Here is a 14810-nt window from a genome sequence, read left to right as displayed (position 1 = left end):
TTGTTTTCGCTCCGGTTTTTATTCTCTCTGTCTCTCTGTGTCTCTGTGTATCTGTCTCTCTCATTGTCTCTCTCTGTCTCTGTCTCTCTGTGTGTCTGTGTGTGTCTCTCTCTCCCTCTGTCTCTCTTTCTGTCTCTCTCAAAGAAATCGCTTTGGGGAACCCAGCTAGCAGCCAATGAACCAGCCTTACAGATTGGTGTGAAGACAGAAGTGAGGTGGGGGGGTGGGAAGGGGGTGTGAGAGATCCTGGGAGAGAGAGGGGAAGAGAGAGAGAGAGAGAGAGAGAGAGAGAGAGAGAGAGAGAGAGAGAGAGAGAGAGAGAGAGAGAGAGAGAGAGGAGGAGAAGAGAAGAGAAGAGAAGAGAGAGGAGGAGGCGGCGGAGGAGGAGGATTAGTGTGGGGTGGAAAGGAAGAGTGAGCGAGCGAGCGAGAGCAAGTTGAGGGGAGGAGATGTAAGAGCCAGCGAATTCTTTTTCTTTTTCTGTTATTATTTTGACGACTCCCGAGTTGCGCCCATGCTCTTGTCAGCTTCGCTTTAGGCGTAGCACGGACAGGCTGAAGAAAATGGGGCAAAGCGTGCTCCGGGCGGTCTTCTTTTTAGTCCTGGGGCTTTTGGGTCATTCTCACGGAGGATTCCCCAACACCATCAGCATAGGTAAGCTTTCCAGAGCCAGCCAGAGGGGCCAGGCTCTTCTGCATCTGAAACCCACTACCCTAGTGGGGCTGGGGCTATCGCAACGCGGGTCGCTGTCCTGCATGCTTGGGGACGGTGACTGGAGATGGGGGACTGAGCAGAGATATTGGGGACCTGAGCCTCAAGGAGCTGACTAGTATGGGGAGCATCCGAGATGAGAGAGGGGGTCTCCTGGGGCTAATGAGGGTGGGTGGTCAGGTTTTCTGAGCTGACCAAGGAGCAAGGGAGTCAAGCTGGAGGTTGGGATGCTGCAGGAGGCTAAGAGTCGCGGCTCTCCTGCTCGCTGTTCTGGACTTTGCCACGGCATGCTTGCAGCCGCTGGAAGTTGTCCCAGGGTGATACTGCCTGTCTGGCCGTGCCAGGACGCATAACCTGGGCCCAGGTCGCCCTGTCCCGTGTCTCTGGCTTCAGTGAGACAGGATAGTGTTAGAGGAGATGGAACCCACTTTGAATCCCCCAGACCAAGGAAGTAGCTGGGTGGGTGGAGGATGGGGTAGGAAGTGGGGGTGACACAAGGAGTCGGGCAAGCAGGGAAGTCACGCAGACTAGGGATTCATGAATTGCTGCTGTGTCTGTCTGGAGACCAGCTCCAGTAGCCGGAAGGGGGTTCTCCCCGCCTCTGCCTGTTTTTACAAGTAGAGAAGTTAGAATTGTTGCTTTTATTGAACTAATCCCCTGTATTGTCATGGGGGAAGGTGGTTCATGGGGAATGGGTTGGGACAGCAATGGGAATGAAACTGCTTTTCTTCACACCCTAACCCTGTACCCAAAGAAAGAAAAATGAACCAGCTGTGGGGATCAGGGTGGGGGTGGGGCTGGAGTCAGGGTTTGGAGGCATACTCTAGCTTAAGAAAGAACCAAGTCCCGCTTTTAGTTCCTTCAACTCACCTCCAGCAGCCCCCACCCCCTTCTCCCTTCTCTCTAGCTTCCTGGGTGTAGAAAAACTCAGGTTTTTCACAGTGGAGATCCGAGTTGATAAGTCTTGAAAAAGGCACAGGTTGAAAATCAATCCTAAGCTTCCCAGTCACACTGAGAGGCCTGGCATCTCCTGTTTGCTACTTTGTAAGTCATCCTGAAGTGGGGGGGACACAAGCCAAATCTTGATTGCCTTTGCTTCTAGGTGGACTTTTCATGAGAAACACGGTGCAGGAGCACAGTGCTTTCCGCTTTGCCGTGCAGTTATACAACACCAACCAGAACACCACTGAGAAACCCTTCCATTTGAATTACCACGTAGACCACTTGGATTCCTCCAATAGTTTTTCTGTGACTAATGCTTGTAAGTAGATCTGCGTGGCCTCCCTTTGGGACCTTAGAGGACCTCATTTGCATTTTGTTTGTGATGCATGGGGGTCTACGTGTCTGTGCGCTTTGGGGGCAATTGCCTCAATAAGCAGTCTGAGGCAGGAGTCAATCCTGGGTTCACGTTGCATAAATCAACCTTGAAGGATTTTGCTGCGGGGCTAAAAGCAGTGGGCAAAACTCTGATGAATTATGTTTGAAGCAAAACTTTCACTTTCCTCCCTGCTAAACTGGTGTTCTCTCCCCCGCACCCTTTTCTGTTTGGGGAAAAGAAAGAAAGAAAATAGCATGGTTGTTCAGGGAAATTTCAGATGGGATTTAAAAAAGAAGCAACAGCAGCGCCTTGATTGAGTCAATGCAGGGAGTACAATACTTAAGTGTTAAAGCTGGGTCTGGTGGGAGGACTGAGCTGGGTTTGATGATTGCCTGACACATAGGAACAAAATATGAGAACCCTGCGAACAAGTGACCTTGAGGCAAAGATGGGGCTGTATTCCCTGGCCTCTTTCTGTCCTACCCAGAGAGCTCCAATAGGAACTGATAAAGACTACAAACTGATTGCAAGTGATGAATGCTGTCAGCCTGAAAGGAAAAAGGGAGACAGATCTCAGGTGAATTTCTGGAAAGCCAATCCTGTCTGTGCCAGCGCATGTGTGTGTGTGTGTGTGTGTGTGTGTGTGTGGACATGCTTGCGCGCACTCCTGTGTGCGTTCGTACACACACACACACACACACACAATTGTTAAGGACAACGCAGTTCTTAATTTAGAGCAAGAGGTTGGTTGTGGGGAGAGGCTTGAAGCAGCTACACTGAATACTAAAACGGGGGATTTCCTCAGCCCCCAAACCATTTCTGAAATCTATAGTGGTACCAACAATGATTATCTCTGTGCAAAGGGGTGACTTTAATGTAAAATCACAGGAACCCGAATGACTACTAGCTTGTTGGACACAGGTTTGTGTTTAGTTTTGTCTCGTTTGTTTTTTTTTTTTAACTTGAATGTTTTATGAGAACACCGAGTTCTTCATCTAAGCTTACTTTATTTCACTAAAAGTTTCTCCCAAATGATGCCAATTAACAGAGTATGTCTTATTTCCCTGAATGGTGTACTTGGAAATCTGAAGTTTCATTCCATTTCGATAAATGGTATTTGTGTCTGGTCAAGTTTAACTTTGCATATGACTTTCTTCAAATCCTTTCATCTCAAAAGACATGTAATCCCTAGCAATTACTAAACAAGTTGGCAAGAGCACATTTCCTTTGTATTTAAAGACTAGGGCTGAAAGGAAGAGGGAGTGAAGATGTACTTTTCAAAACATGTAACAGCTACCTGCCTTAAGAAAAAAACAGCTGATGGTGCAGACCCTTTTATGGACATGTTCTGAGATACTATCTGACACTCTGGCTTTCCAATACGGAAAAAAAAAGAAATTTATTTATTTTGGTTAAGTGTGGAAGCTACAAGATGTCCTGCTGTACCTTGTGTCTTAATGTCCTCTCTCCAGCATTTACAAAGCATATCTGCTTCTTATTCCTACTGCACTGTGATCGCCTCAAGAGGCTGAATCTCAGATGCAGGTTCCTAAATATCAATTAGAACAGATTCAAAAACAAATACACAGAACTAGCGGGCTGTGCTATCACTAACAACAAATAATATGTATTTCATCTCCCTTCATTCTCTTTCCGCTGAGGAACACTGAACTAAGAGATCCAGTTGGCTTCTCAGGAATGATTGATTTCCAGCGCTTTGAGTCCTGTTCTTATGATCAGGCTGGTCTGACACTCACCAGTCTATGGCTATTAGAACCCTACGTGAACAACAGTCAGGAAATGATCTTCACCATGAGAAACTCTCAGGTTTAGCAACAGGCAATAACTCATCCATAATGGTGTTTAATTGTCTTAATTCCTTACCTCTCGGAGCAATAAAGAAACAATGATCGGGAAGGAAAAGCAATTGATCAAAATCTGAACTTAAATCTACAGCACTGTTACTTACAAGGCCAGGCTATGGTGACACACTTGAAAGTGTGAGAGGAGGGGTAAGACTTAGTAGGCACTAAGGGAACTGCCTCCTCTGCTATGCCAAATATACATGTGCACACTCACAACCACACAGCATATGTGGGAGAACTATCTAGAAGTCAGTGATATGCACCTAGCTGCCTGTTGCACTCTCCAACTTTCAAGCTAGCTCAGAACACAGAGGAGCAAAGCTCCCATCTTCTGTGGTCCCCAAAATAGTTCCACATGGAATCACAATTGTTGAATGGGAGTCAGATGTCAAAGCTGTCTCCTGGAAGCTGCTACTTGGTGGCTTAGTGTGAGACACAACTATCTAATCCAACTATAGCCTCTGGAAATAGACATTCAAGGGGGCAGAGGAACCCTAGAAATGCCTGTTGTCTCCCCCATATCCTTGATTGTTCTTTTTCTTGTTGGAGCACAAATCAAATATCTCATATACATGCATACAATTCTAACAGCACTTGAGCCTAGCAAATGATTGCAGATCCCATTCCTCCAAGTAATTACCTAACTACACAGAGGAAACAAGTAACTCCAGTATCCTCTGACCTTCCTAGCTGAGAAAATCTGGGGAAAACCTCAGATGAGGCCAAATCTACCCCTCCTATCTAGTTCAGTGTGGAACTGGGCTAGCAAAAACTAAAGAATCTTACTTATTGTCCTGCAGAATTACTGGTTTCAGCTTTCTTTAGGGCTAGAGTTACTCTCATCTCATGATCTTTTCTGCAACCTCAATCCCAAAGCAAGCATGTACTTTCTAGGGCACAGGAATGCAGGTAAACAGAAATATGCCGGTAAACAAACAGCAATGCCTTCAGCACATGCCCCTGCCCTCTGCTCTGCCTCTGCGTTGTCATCTTGCTCCATACAATGTATTCAGAAGTCATTCTTACAATGAATCTAAGGCACCAGTTATTTAAAGACTCTACTAGCAAGCAAGCCTTTTTGCACAAGCCTCAAGAGGTTTGCTTAAGACAGACTCTAACTTCATTCTGTGCCTTAAGAGGCCAATAAAAGCCTCCCTGGCTTTGAAAGGTGGTTCAGTTGGGATCTTAGCTCAGAAGAGAATTGAAGTTTCGCAGACAGCCCCATCTGATTTAGAGCACACGCTCCCATTTCATAGGAATTAATAGAGTTCACTGCCTTCCTTTGCAGTTTAGCTGGGCAAATGCAGAGAGCATGGTGGTGTGGCTAAACCCGTTTCAGCATGTATGACATAGCCATGCATAGGCACACACATTATTAGTGCGTATGAAAAACAACGCATGCACCTGTTTTGCAAGTTACAGATCTAGCATTTAGGGGAGAAAAAGAAACCAATTTGATGATTCTCAGGCAGAGAAAGGGTATGGAACTATCAGGAGACTGCTGGGTCCCGTGGTGTGACTTTGCTGTCCTGGTTCCTCAGGAAATCCCGCTGATTGCCTTGAAGTCCCCTCCTGGGTCTTGCTGCCGTGCACTTGTAGTGCACTGCACACTACACCGCCCCAGCCTCTGCAGTGTCAGCTCATTAGCACACAGATCTCATATTCCCTCTCCGCACTGTCATTGCAAAAATTGCTGTTGTACACCTTTACAGCCAACAAATGCGCTCGCGGATTCTGTACTGTTTGCAAGGAGCAGGGGAAAGGCAAACGTAACCTTAAAGGTTATTCACCACGGAACTGTGCTCCAAACGCCTTGGCTTAAATAACAATCTGTTGACGGAAGCTCAGCGTTGACAGTGGGACCGGGAGTGCGACTTAGGAGTGCAAGCTCTGATGGAGCCCCCGGCAAAAAATCTCTTTTGTCGGCTAAACCTAACCTACTAACAGCACAATTTCCTTCTGTTAATTTTTACAAGCGACTTGAAAGATTCCTGCAAAGTGAGAACTTGCTCCTTTTATAACTGAACGTGTTTTGCTACCAAGTGTACTTAGCCGAGACAGGCTTCTATCTCTTACCCACAGAGTCACAATCTAATTATCTAATTACTCTAATTGCCAGGAAGGAGCCGCTTAACCATTTAGGTCCTTTTGGAAAGAAAATGCCTCGCTTGATCACAAGTTCTGCAATTGGATGGGTTTTGTTTAGGCTTTGTTTGAGCATTTGTTTTCTTCATATCAGCTCAGAAACTAAGCTGAAGACCCTGACATAAAGGTTCTTGTCTTCCAATAGAGTTTCACGTCCTAAGCATTATCTTCCCTGGCTCCACCTCCCCCATCGCTGAAGGATCTTTGTACCTTTGCTGCCCTGCCTCCCTTGCTCTCTTTGCTGGCTCAGGAAGCACACTGGCTTAGCTCTCTTCTCCATCCTGGTACTTTTGGCCACTGAAGCACAAAGGGGTCACCTCAGTGGTGCCAGTCAAAGACTTAAGTCACCTTCTCCAAAGGTTTTTTTATCATTTTTTTTCTTAATCTACATTTTGGAGTGGAGGAGGGAGGAAGGTGAGGCTGTTCATTGGGGCCATAAAAATAGATGGCAATCAGCAGGCTGTAAAGGTGAGCTTCCTGCAAAGTGTATTACTTCTCATAGAAGAAAGCTCCCTATTGATCTAATAACTGAAGGCAGGGGGAAAAGGAGGGTTTGGGGGAAAAGTCAAAAAAGAATTACTCTGTCATTCTACCTGTGCTTACTAAGAATGGGATTTTTCTTTTTACAATTTAAACTTGTTTTCTTCTTAAATGAAATTAGTATTCCATATCCTCTGACTTTTCAACCTCAATAAGAGGTTGTTTTCTTAATTGTACACTTCCCTCCCTAGTTTCTAAAATTGAGTTGAGAGGAATGGGAGCTGCTTTAATGTTTTTGGCCCCGGAGAGAGCTTGAAATTTCATTATTATGGGTACTCAGAAATGATTGGCTGTTTCTATTTTGACAGATTGAAAATAAATGAAGGTGCTGAGGTGTCATTGTTTGTATGCCTTTCTGGACAGGAGATTTGTCACATTTATACAACTGGTTTCAGAATTAAAAGATGACAAAGATTTTCAGAGATGACCAGACATTTAGGAATGAGAATTCATTACTTAGGAGCAGAGAACTAACTGTTCTTATGTAAATGATTTTCCTTTGAATTTTTTAGATGAGGACCACAGATATATTTTAAAAGAGCTTTTGTAAAACTTTCTACCTCCTATGAAGATCAAGAAGACCAATTTTAAATCATGTTTTGACTCCATTCCTTTGTATTTGACACTTTGGGTCTAATTAGATGAAATGTAGAGGAGAGAGCATCATTAAAAAACCCAACAGGGCAAAGGGTGTGCATCAACAGAACAAGGGGGTTGGACATGTACAAAAGCAACTCTTTCCTCTCTTAAAGCTGCTCAGGTAACACCCAGGCCCCAGGCACAGAGTTTCAGATAGTCTCAGGCTAAATTCCACAATCAGTACAGGTTTAGGGACACTGTTTCCAGAAAGAGTCAATGCTTAGCAAAAGGGTAATGTGGGCTGAGTTTGTCTTTCATATTTTTTTACTCCATTTATTGTTTTCTTTTCTTATGCTGGATGTTGACCAGCCTATTGGCTGTGCTCTAATCACCTATGCATTACTGGCCCATCCACATCAACTTAACATCAGGATTGTTTATATATCAAAAGTCTAAATCTTTCTTCTTCTTCTTCTTCTTCTTCTTCTTCTTCTTCTTCTTCTTCTTCTTCTTCTCCTTCTCCTTCTCCTTCTCCTTCTCCTTCTCCTTCTCCTTCTCCTTCTCCTTCTCCTTCTCCTTCCTCTTCTCAATGTTCTTGTTCTTAGCTCATTCTCCTTAAAAACTATACACTACTTTGGGGATACCAGCTTTTTCCTGAATACAGCAATATAGCCAAAAGTGGTGGAATAAAGGATTAAAACAATTTAATTTTAAAACCTGGAACTATAATCATCATATCTCAATTTCAAGAGAAGATACTCAAATGGGAGGATCTTAGGACACAATGCTCAGATTGTCTGCTTACCTAAATCAAAGTTAGCTGGTTTTGGTTATAGAAGTTTGTTTTTTTTTTTTTCAGGGAAAAGATAGCTACCTATAATAGGATGAGTATGGATACAGCAAAACCATAGAGCCATTTTCTCTGTGCAAAACTTCAAATTCTTTGGGACAGTTTTGGGAAGCAGCACAAGTACATGGGGTTTCCTTTTATCCAATGGAAGTCACTACCATACTCTCTCTGGACTCACACTACACATTAGAGAGAAACACAAACAACCTCCTCCTGCTCTGTGGCTCCCAACTGCCACTTGCTTTTTAAGCAGTTATCCTCAATACAAACACTATTTGTTCTCCTTTGCACAAGTCAAAGGAGCATGGATACGATACAAAGCACTTCGGTGATGATCTCTCACCATATTAGCACAGTTTAGTGCAAAGTAGCATTTAGCAACCTTTCCTGTGTCTGAAGAGCATGTTAAAGATTCTGATTTAAAAGTTTGCTATGGACCCGAGACTTTTCATTTCTAGCAAATTCCCAGATGACCCTAATGCTGATGGTCCTGAAATCACACTTTGAACAAAAAGAGTCCGACACTGGGAGACTGTATTCACCAAAGAAAAGGCTCTCTCAGACATAATTTTATCATCAAGATTTGTACCCTTCCACTAACTAAATGAAATTTTGTAAAAGATACATTTGGTTTTATCTGGCTCACAGATGTCTCAGTCATATTTCCAATAATCTTGTATCCATTTCAGACAGGAAGGTGGCCTTTTAAGAACATACACTTAAAAAATGAACATACACTTAGAATTGGTTCTAGTAGGAATGTAGAGGGGGGAGGAGCTACAGGGCAGGGCAGGTGGAGAGAATGCAGTACATGTGTCACAATGACGTGTCTTAGCTCCTTGCCACACCTTAAAGTGCCACATTTAGAAACTACATATGTAAGAGATATAAGGTTGGTTTGTGGTTCCAAATCTATTTCCACTTTACTTCTCTGGGTCAAGACATGCTAGAAGGAGGCATGTAACATCAGCTTTTAGGAGGCCTGAATACTCTTTAAAAGGGTTTTAAACGAGAAGTGCCACACAATTCTATCTTTTGCCAGAAAAGAATGAAAAATTGACTCAATTTTCAAGATACTCAAAGTGAGGGGAGAAGTTTAATGCTGCTTTCCAAAATATCTTAGCTGAGGGATGATCCAAGGAAGACATTAAAAGACTATTCAATGACATTTGAAGACTAAAACGAATACAATCCCACCTCAAAATATTGTCAATCTACTAGTCTGCCTTTAGTCATAAATTTTACAATGTCACTTATCTGTGTTATTGCATTAGAAACCTACACTGAAATGTTAGTGCACTATTTGGAAGGGCATGAGCTAAATACTTATTACCTACTAACATTTAAAGCAGATTTATTTATTCAGATTACCACCTATTACCTTACAGAGTCCTCAGAAGAAAATATCCAGGTCAGGTAAGTGACCCAAAATAAGACACCTATTTGCCAAAGGAAGTTGAGCAAAGATGGCTGATGGACATTTAAGAGCTTGTAGTAGGAGATCCTTGATGGACGATCAGTCAGTGAAGTGGCCGCTATCTCTTTTTCCATGGTTGTCCTCCATAGTAAACTTTGGTTCTTTGATCACTAGAATCTCATCTCTATTTGACTATTTTAGTGGCTTTTGATCCATGTAGTCGCCCCCTTCTGATGTAGTGAACCTGCTGCCTGCTCTGTGCACCGTTGTTTGTTCCCATGGCTAATTGCGATGCTAGGATTTTCTGTAGTTACTGTGGAAAGCATTCAGAAGTGAAGTCTGTTTGTAAGACAAGGTAGTCAGTAACTTCTTAAGTTTTTAAACACTGCTATGATAAACACACACACACACACACTCACGCACACACACACTTCAGTTGCCCATGGTTGGTTGATCGGTTGTCAATTACTCACTGAGAGAAAGGCCCATTTTTGTTGCTACCCTAAATGGTTCAGGTAACTGATGAAATGAGTAGAGATCAGGACTCAGCCCACAGAAAGGTAAATATATGGTAAATTTAAGATAAAAGGCCTCTGACATTTGCAGTCATCCAGAACCTGTAAGAGAGCCTCAATTACTCTTTCAACTCACTGCAGTGTCCAGAGCTGCTTGTCCAATACTTTAAAACAGTGTGTCTTGAATTGGGCCATTTGCATCAGCATCACCAGGGATGCTTATTAAAGATGAATTCCCAGTTCATACCTTCAATGTATGAATCAGAAAATATATGGTAAGCCTATTTAACAACTTTTGTGGGTAATACTGCTAACATTCACTCAATTTGAGAATCATACATCAGATAATTCCTGATAGGAAAAACAGAGTTACGCAGATTCAGACTGAAATCTATTAAACATCCACTAAGCAACAAGTATTGTGCCTATTCTCTTTCATACATGTTGCTTCTCTGTGCAGTTGAAGTACTCTTGGCCCATGTCATCTTTAGCAAGTTTGGCTCTCAAGCTGAAAATTTAGGATAGGCCTTGGAAAAGCTAAGAGACTAGCCTATAGTCCCGGGAGCAAATAAAGCAATGACTCTGAGATAGCAAGAAGAAACAAGGAAATGATTTTAATTTTTATAGTGTGTCTTCTCATCTTTGCTTGTTAGCCAATGATGGTTCCTTAACCATGCTATAAACTAGATGTCATGGCAAATGTCAGTCCATTTATTAAAATGGATGTGTTATAATCATTTACTGTAGCATTCACTGTCGCCCCTCCTCTCCATGTTTGTTATCAACATAGTTAAATCTAGAGCTGAGATAATAACTAGCAATCATTGATGTTGTACCATGTGGAAAGCATTGTCCAAGGAAGTTTATATGTTCCATCTGAAGGAATCATTACAGTTTGAGAAGTGAGGCATTCTCCCTCCAATTTTATACAAAATAGAAATCAGAAGTGGTTCAAAATTCATAAGCAGCTAGCTCAAGGTTACACAGCTGGTTACATGGTAGCACCGAGGAAATTTCCTGCCTCTAGAGCCTTACTCAATTTCAAATGGAGTTGAAATCCTAAATGATTATAAGGGCCAGACACACCACGTAATTGGCATATTAGACGGGTATGTTTAATAAGGAATAGCGAAGCTTTTGATGACCTCTATGTTCCGTGCCCCCATTTGAATATATACCGATCCCATTTTTAAGTTATCCTGAAAGAAACAAGATACCTTCAGTAGCCCCTAAGATGACTGGGTGTGGAAGGTGCATGTTTCTGACATCTATCCCACAATATATGGTATACTCCATTTAGCAGCTAATTTACTGGTTTGCGGAAAACTGTTAACTGGCCATTATAATGAGTGAGAAGAGCAGAAAGAAAAGGAAAATCTGTACTCAGATGGCAACAAAAACCATTTGTTTTTCTTTTCTTAACAAAACATTAAGGTATACCAGCATAATTGAACTATCTGTCTCTTGTGCACATACACGTAAATAATATTACATACACAACATTATATATATATATATATATATATATATATATATATATATATATATATGCTTTCTGTAAGTAATGCCACCTCAACTCTAACCTTCCATCAGGAAATGGTGAGGTTTATAGCAAGGGTAGAATGCTGGTGGCCTGGGGTCACTAATCTATATCTGGCAGATTAGAAGAGGTCTTCTGATGGGGTTTGCTTTGTAGAAAGTGCTTAGGGTAAGATCCTCTCGTGTATTTCAAGAGAGAGGCTTATTGTCCAAAATGGGCACGCATTCTTACTTCTTTGGACCTTCAGACCAACATGAGCTACCTTGATCATGCCCCGGCACTAGGCACTGCTTGCTTGTAGGCTAGCATAGCTTGCGATAGTAAGAAGGAGAGCAATAAGTCTTCTCATTATAGCCCCATTACCAGAAATAAGAGCAGGGCACAGACAAATGCTGTTTCTCATTAAAATAGTAAATAAGAAAACAATTTGGTATCCTGTTCTTAGACTCAGTCAAGTTCAGTCCCCTGTCATTTTCGGTGCACCAACAGTAGTCTGTGCGCCGATTCTCTGGAGGCGACAAGACAACATCTAGTGGTTAGCTACCATGAACTCCTGTTAATAGTTTCTTTCTTTTAGGCTGAAAAATGATAACCTTTGACACACGTGTAGCCAATCAACAAACACTGGCCACTATTAATTCACCGATGGGAGATGGAATGAACGAAGCCTTCGTTGTTAGTTGGAGATAAATGACTGGGTGCCTATAGAAGCTGTTCTTGGTTAGATAACTACTCCAGAACGATGTGTTTCTCCGTAGAGGCCTGCCTAGGGTATGAAGGAAGACCAGCCTCTCACATATACCACTATACAATTTACTTTGAAGTTGTAAAGTATAGAAAAGTGAGCACTTTGGCTCCCATGTTTCTGTTTCTTTGGGAAACAATGGAAGGGGAACAGAGGTTTATGAGAGTGAGAACAGGACCAGGAGTTAAAACAGATATCCAGGTCTTGTCTTACATTAACTGCCTCAGTCACAGACAAATGCTGTTTCTCAGTATCTCTGACTCTAGTTTCTGTAATTATTAGAGAGGTCCTAATGGATGATATGATGATATCTGAGATGTTTTTATCATAGATAACCTATCATTAGGTCTTATCAGCCCTCTTCATTTCTAACTGAGGAAATAACATCCAAATGGACTCTCTCAGCATTTCCTGTATCTAGAAAGTTCCATTCATGTCTATTGACCTCGCCCACACTGTTAGGTTCCATGACCAAGTTATCAGATCATTAAAATAGTCTAGTTATTTATCACTAACCTCTGCTCACCCAACCTTTATTACTTATTAATTATGAGACACTGAGCAAGTTATTAACTTCATTATGCCTTTGGGATGTTGGAGTAGTAGCGTGTATATTGTTTAACTAATTAATCTCTCTCTCTCTCTCTCTCACACACACACACAAATACACACATATACACATGCATACAACACGAGTGATGACAATATAACAACAACCCTTATAGGTTTGCTGGGAGTTTGAAATAAAATCAAACACTCATATAAAACACTATCTTAGTTTCCAGCACTCATGGGTCATTATTATTGATATCATCATTAATTCAAGATTATTTTGAGCTTTTTTTCCTAAAAACAGAAACCTACTTTCACTTGAAAACTGAAATCATTTGTCCCTTCAGAAACCAGATTCCCTTCCTGAACAGCTGTTCTCTGGGCCTTTTCTAAGTTCTTCCTCAAACCGAAGATGACTTTTTTCTGCCAAGAAACCCATCAAGACACTCCCTCTTATTTCCAGCCCACCAAACTAACCTCAGACATCTCTCACACATGAATCCAAGTTTGCACATCCAGTTTAACTCTTGGCACAATAGCTACCCAGACACTTGATCGTCAAGAAACTCTGAGTTGCATATCTCTGCACAACCCAAGACAAAATTGCAAAGGAACACCTATGGTCTCACTTCCCAAAGAAACTATATATTTTTGTAATTCAATATGCTTTTAATCACAAATTGTAGCATCTTTATGAGGCGGTATGTGTGTGTGTCTGTGTGTGAGAGAGAGAGATTGATTAGTCAACAGTATACATGCTAACACTCCAATTTCCCCAAGGCCCTGGATGCATCTATTTGTCCTAAGAAAATGATTCGAAAGAAACTCTGGCCAAGTCCCCAGTGGATTGGCTCTGTAGGCAGGGTCTAGAACTTTTCTAGAAATGGAACTGCCCACTGAGGAGTATCAGGAAAAGCAGCAAGAAATTGCTTAGAGTTCCTCTGACCATTTCACTCCTATGGGCATTGCATTACTGAGTGAGCTTTCTTTAAGGAACTGAGGAGAAAAGCAATCCATACATTCTCTTCCCTGGTAGGCACTGCTTTGCACACAGTCGTTGCTCAAACATCTTCTCTCAGTTCTTTCCACCCCTTGCTACCACTAAGCCCTTGGCAGCTCTTTTTTTTTAATCGTTTTATTTATTTTACATAACAACCACAGTTTCCTTCTCCTTGGTCACCCTTTTAATGATGGTGAAAGTAGAACAGAGAGTCACTTTGGTCATATTTCTGAGTCTGCGCGCTCCTCGAGTACACAAGAGTTTAGTCCATTCCCCATGATCGGTATTTGTGTTGTCCTTTGGCCTCCTGGTTTCTGCCAAAACCAACTCACTGCCCTTGATTCTTCCATCTATAGCCTATAGGAACACGAGGACACGAAAGCAGTGAGAACAGCAAGCTGTGGCTTCCTGGGAATAAAAGTGACCTGGAACTGCCCAGATTTTTAAATACCACTCACTCCTGGTTCTGGTGTTTTCCCCTGTTACACTTTGGGGCAAACCTTTCCTTAGCAGAGGTCTGTTCCCCCATTCTGTTTGGGAACACTTAAAGGACAAAAGTAGCTCCGAAATGGAATGTTCGAATTGGAATCTTGGCTCTCTTCTTAGCAATGGCCTGACCTTGGATAAATTACTTCACACCCCTGAGCCTTACTTTCCCATCTGTGAAATAAGGATGAATATAGCAGGAAATATGTTACACCGATGCTGTGAATATTAAATAGGAAGATCATTCATGCGTAACATTTATCACGCTGTGTGGCATATAGTAAGTGTTGAGTAAAATGTTAGCTACTATTAACACAGAATGACGAGATGGTTGAAAAGAAAGACTTCAAAATTAATCTGGGGAGGGACTTTTCCCCGTCTCTCACATTCTCCAAGCCCTGCAAAGCAGTTCATCTCCCCCGTGACTCTATAGCTGAGAACGAGCTGGCTGAGACAGACTTTGAATACTGAACTGCTACCTTGAGTATGAGAGACTTGGTTTGGGAGCAAAAAGGTAGAGGAAGGCTTTCTGTGATACAACAGAAAA

At 42.2% G+C, this 14810-nt stretch overlaps 1 protein-coding gene across 2 annotated transcripts in view; it reads left to right on the top strand.

The window, feature by feature from the left end:
• The first annotated feature begins 563 nt into the window (after positions 1-563).
• The window catches only part of Gria3 (glutamate ionotropic receptor AMPA type subunit 3), a 263616-nt gene continuing 249369 nt past the window's right edge, over positions 564-14810 (top strand). For both annotated transcript variants that reach the window (XM_038316290.1, XM_038316291.1), the window contains exons 1-2: positions 564-654; positions 1814-1972. In XM_038316290.1, coding sequence (XP_038172218.1) covers positions 564-654; positions 1814-1972 — 250 coding nt within the window. The remainder of the gene's footprint in view (positions 655-1813; positions 1973-14810) is intronic.

The sequence above is a fragment of the Arvicola amphibius genome, chromosome X (assembly GCF_903992535.2).
Source record: "Arvicola amphibius chromosome X, mArvAmp1.2, whole genome shotgun sequence".
Lineage (NCBI taxonomy): Eukaryota > Metazoa > Chordata > Mammalia > Rodentia > Cricetidae > Arvicola > Arvicola amphibius.
The sequence above is the reverse complement of the archived record's forward strand: the minus strand, read 5'-3'. Positions and strand labels throughout refer to the sequence as shown.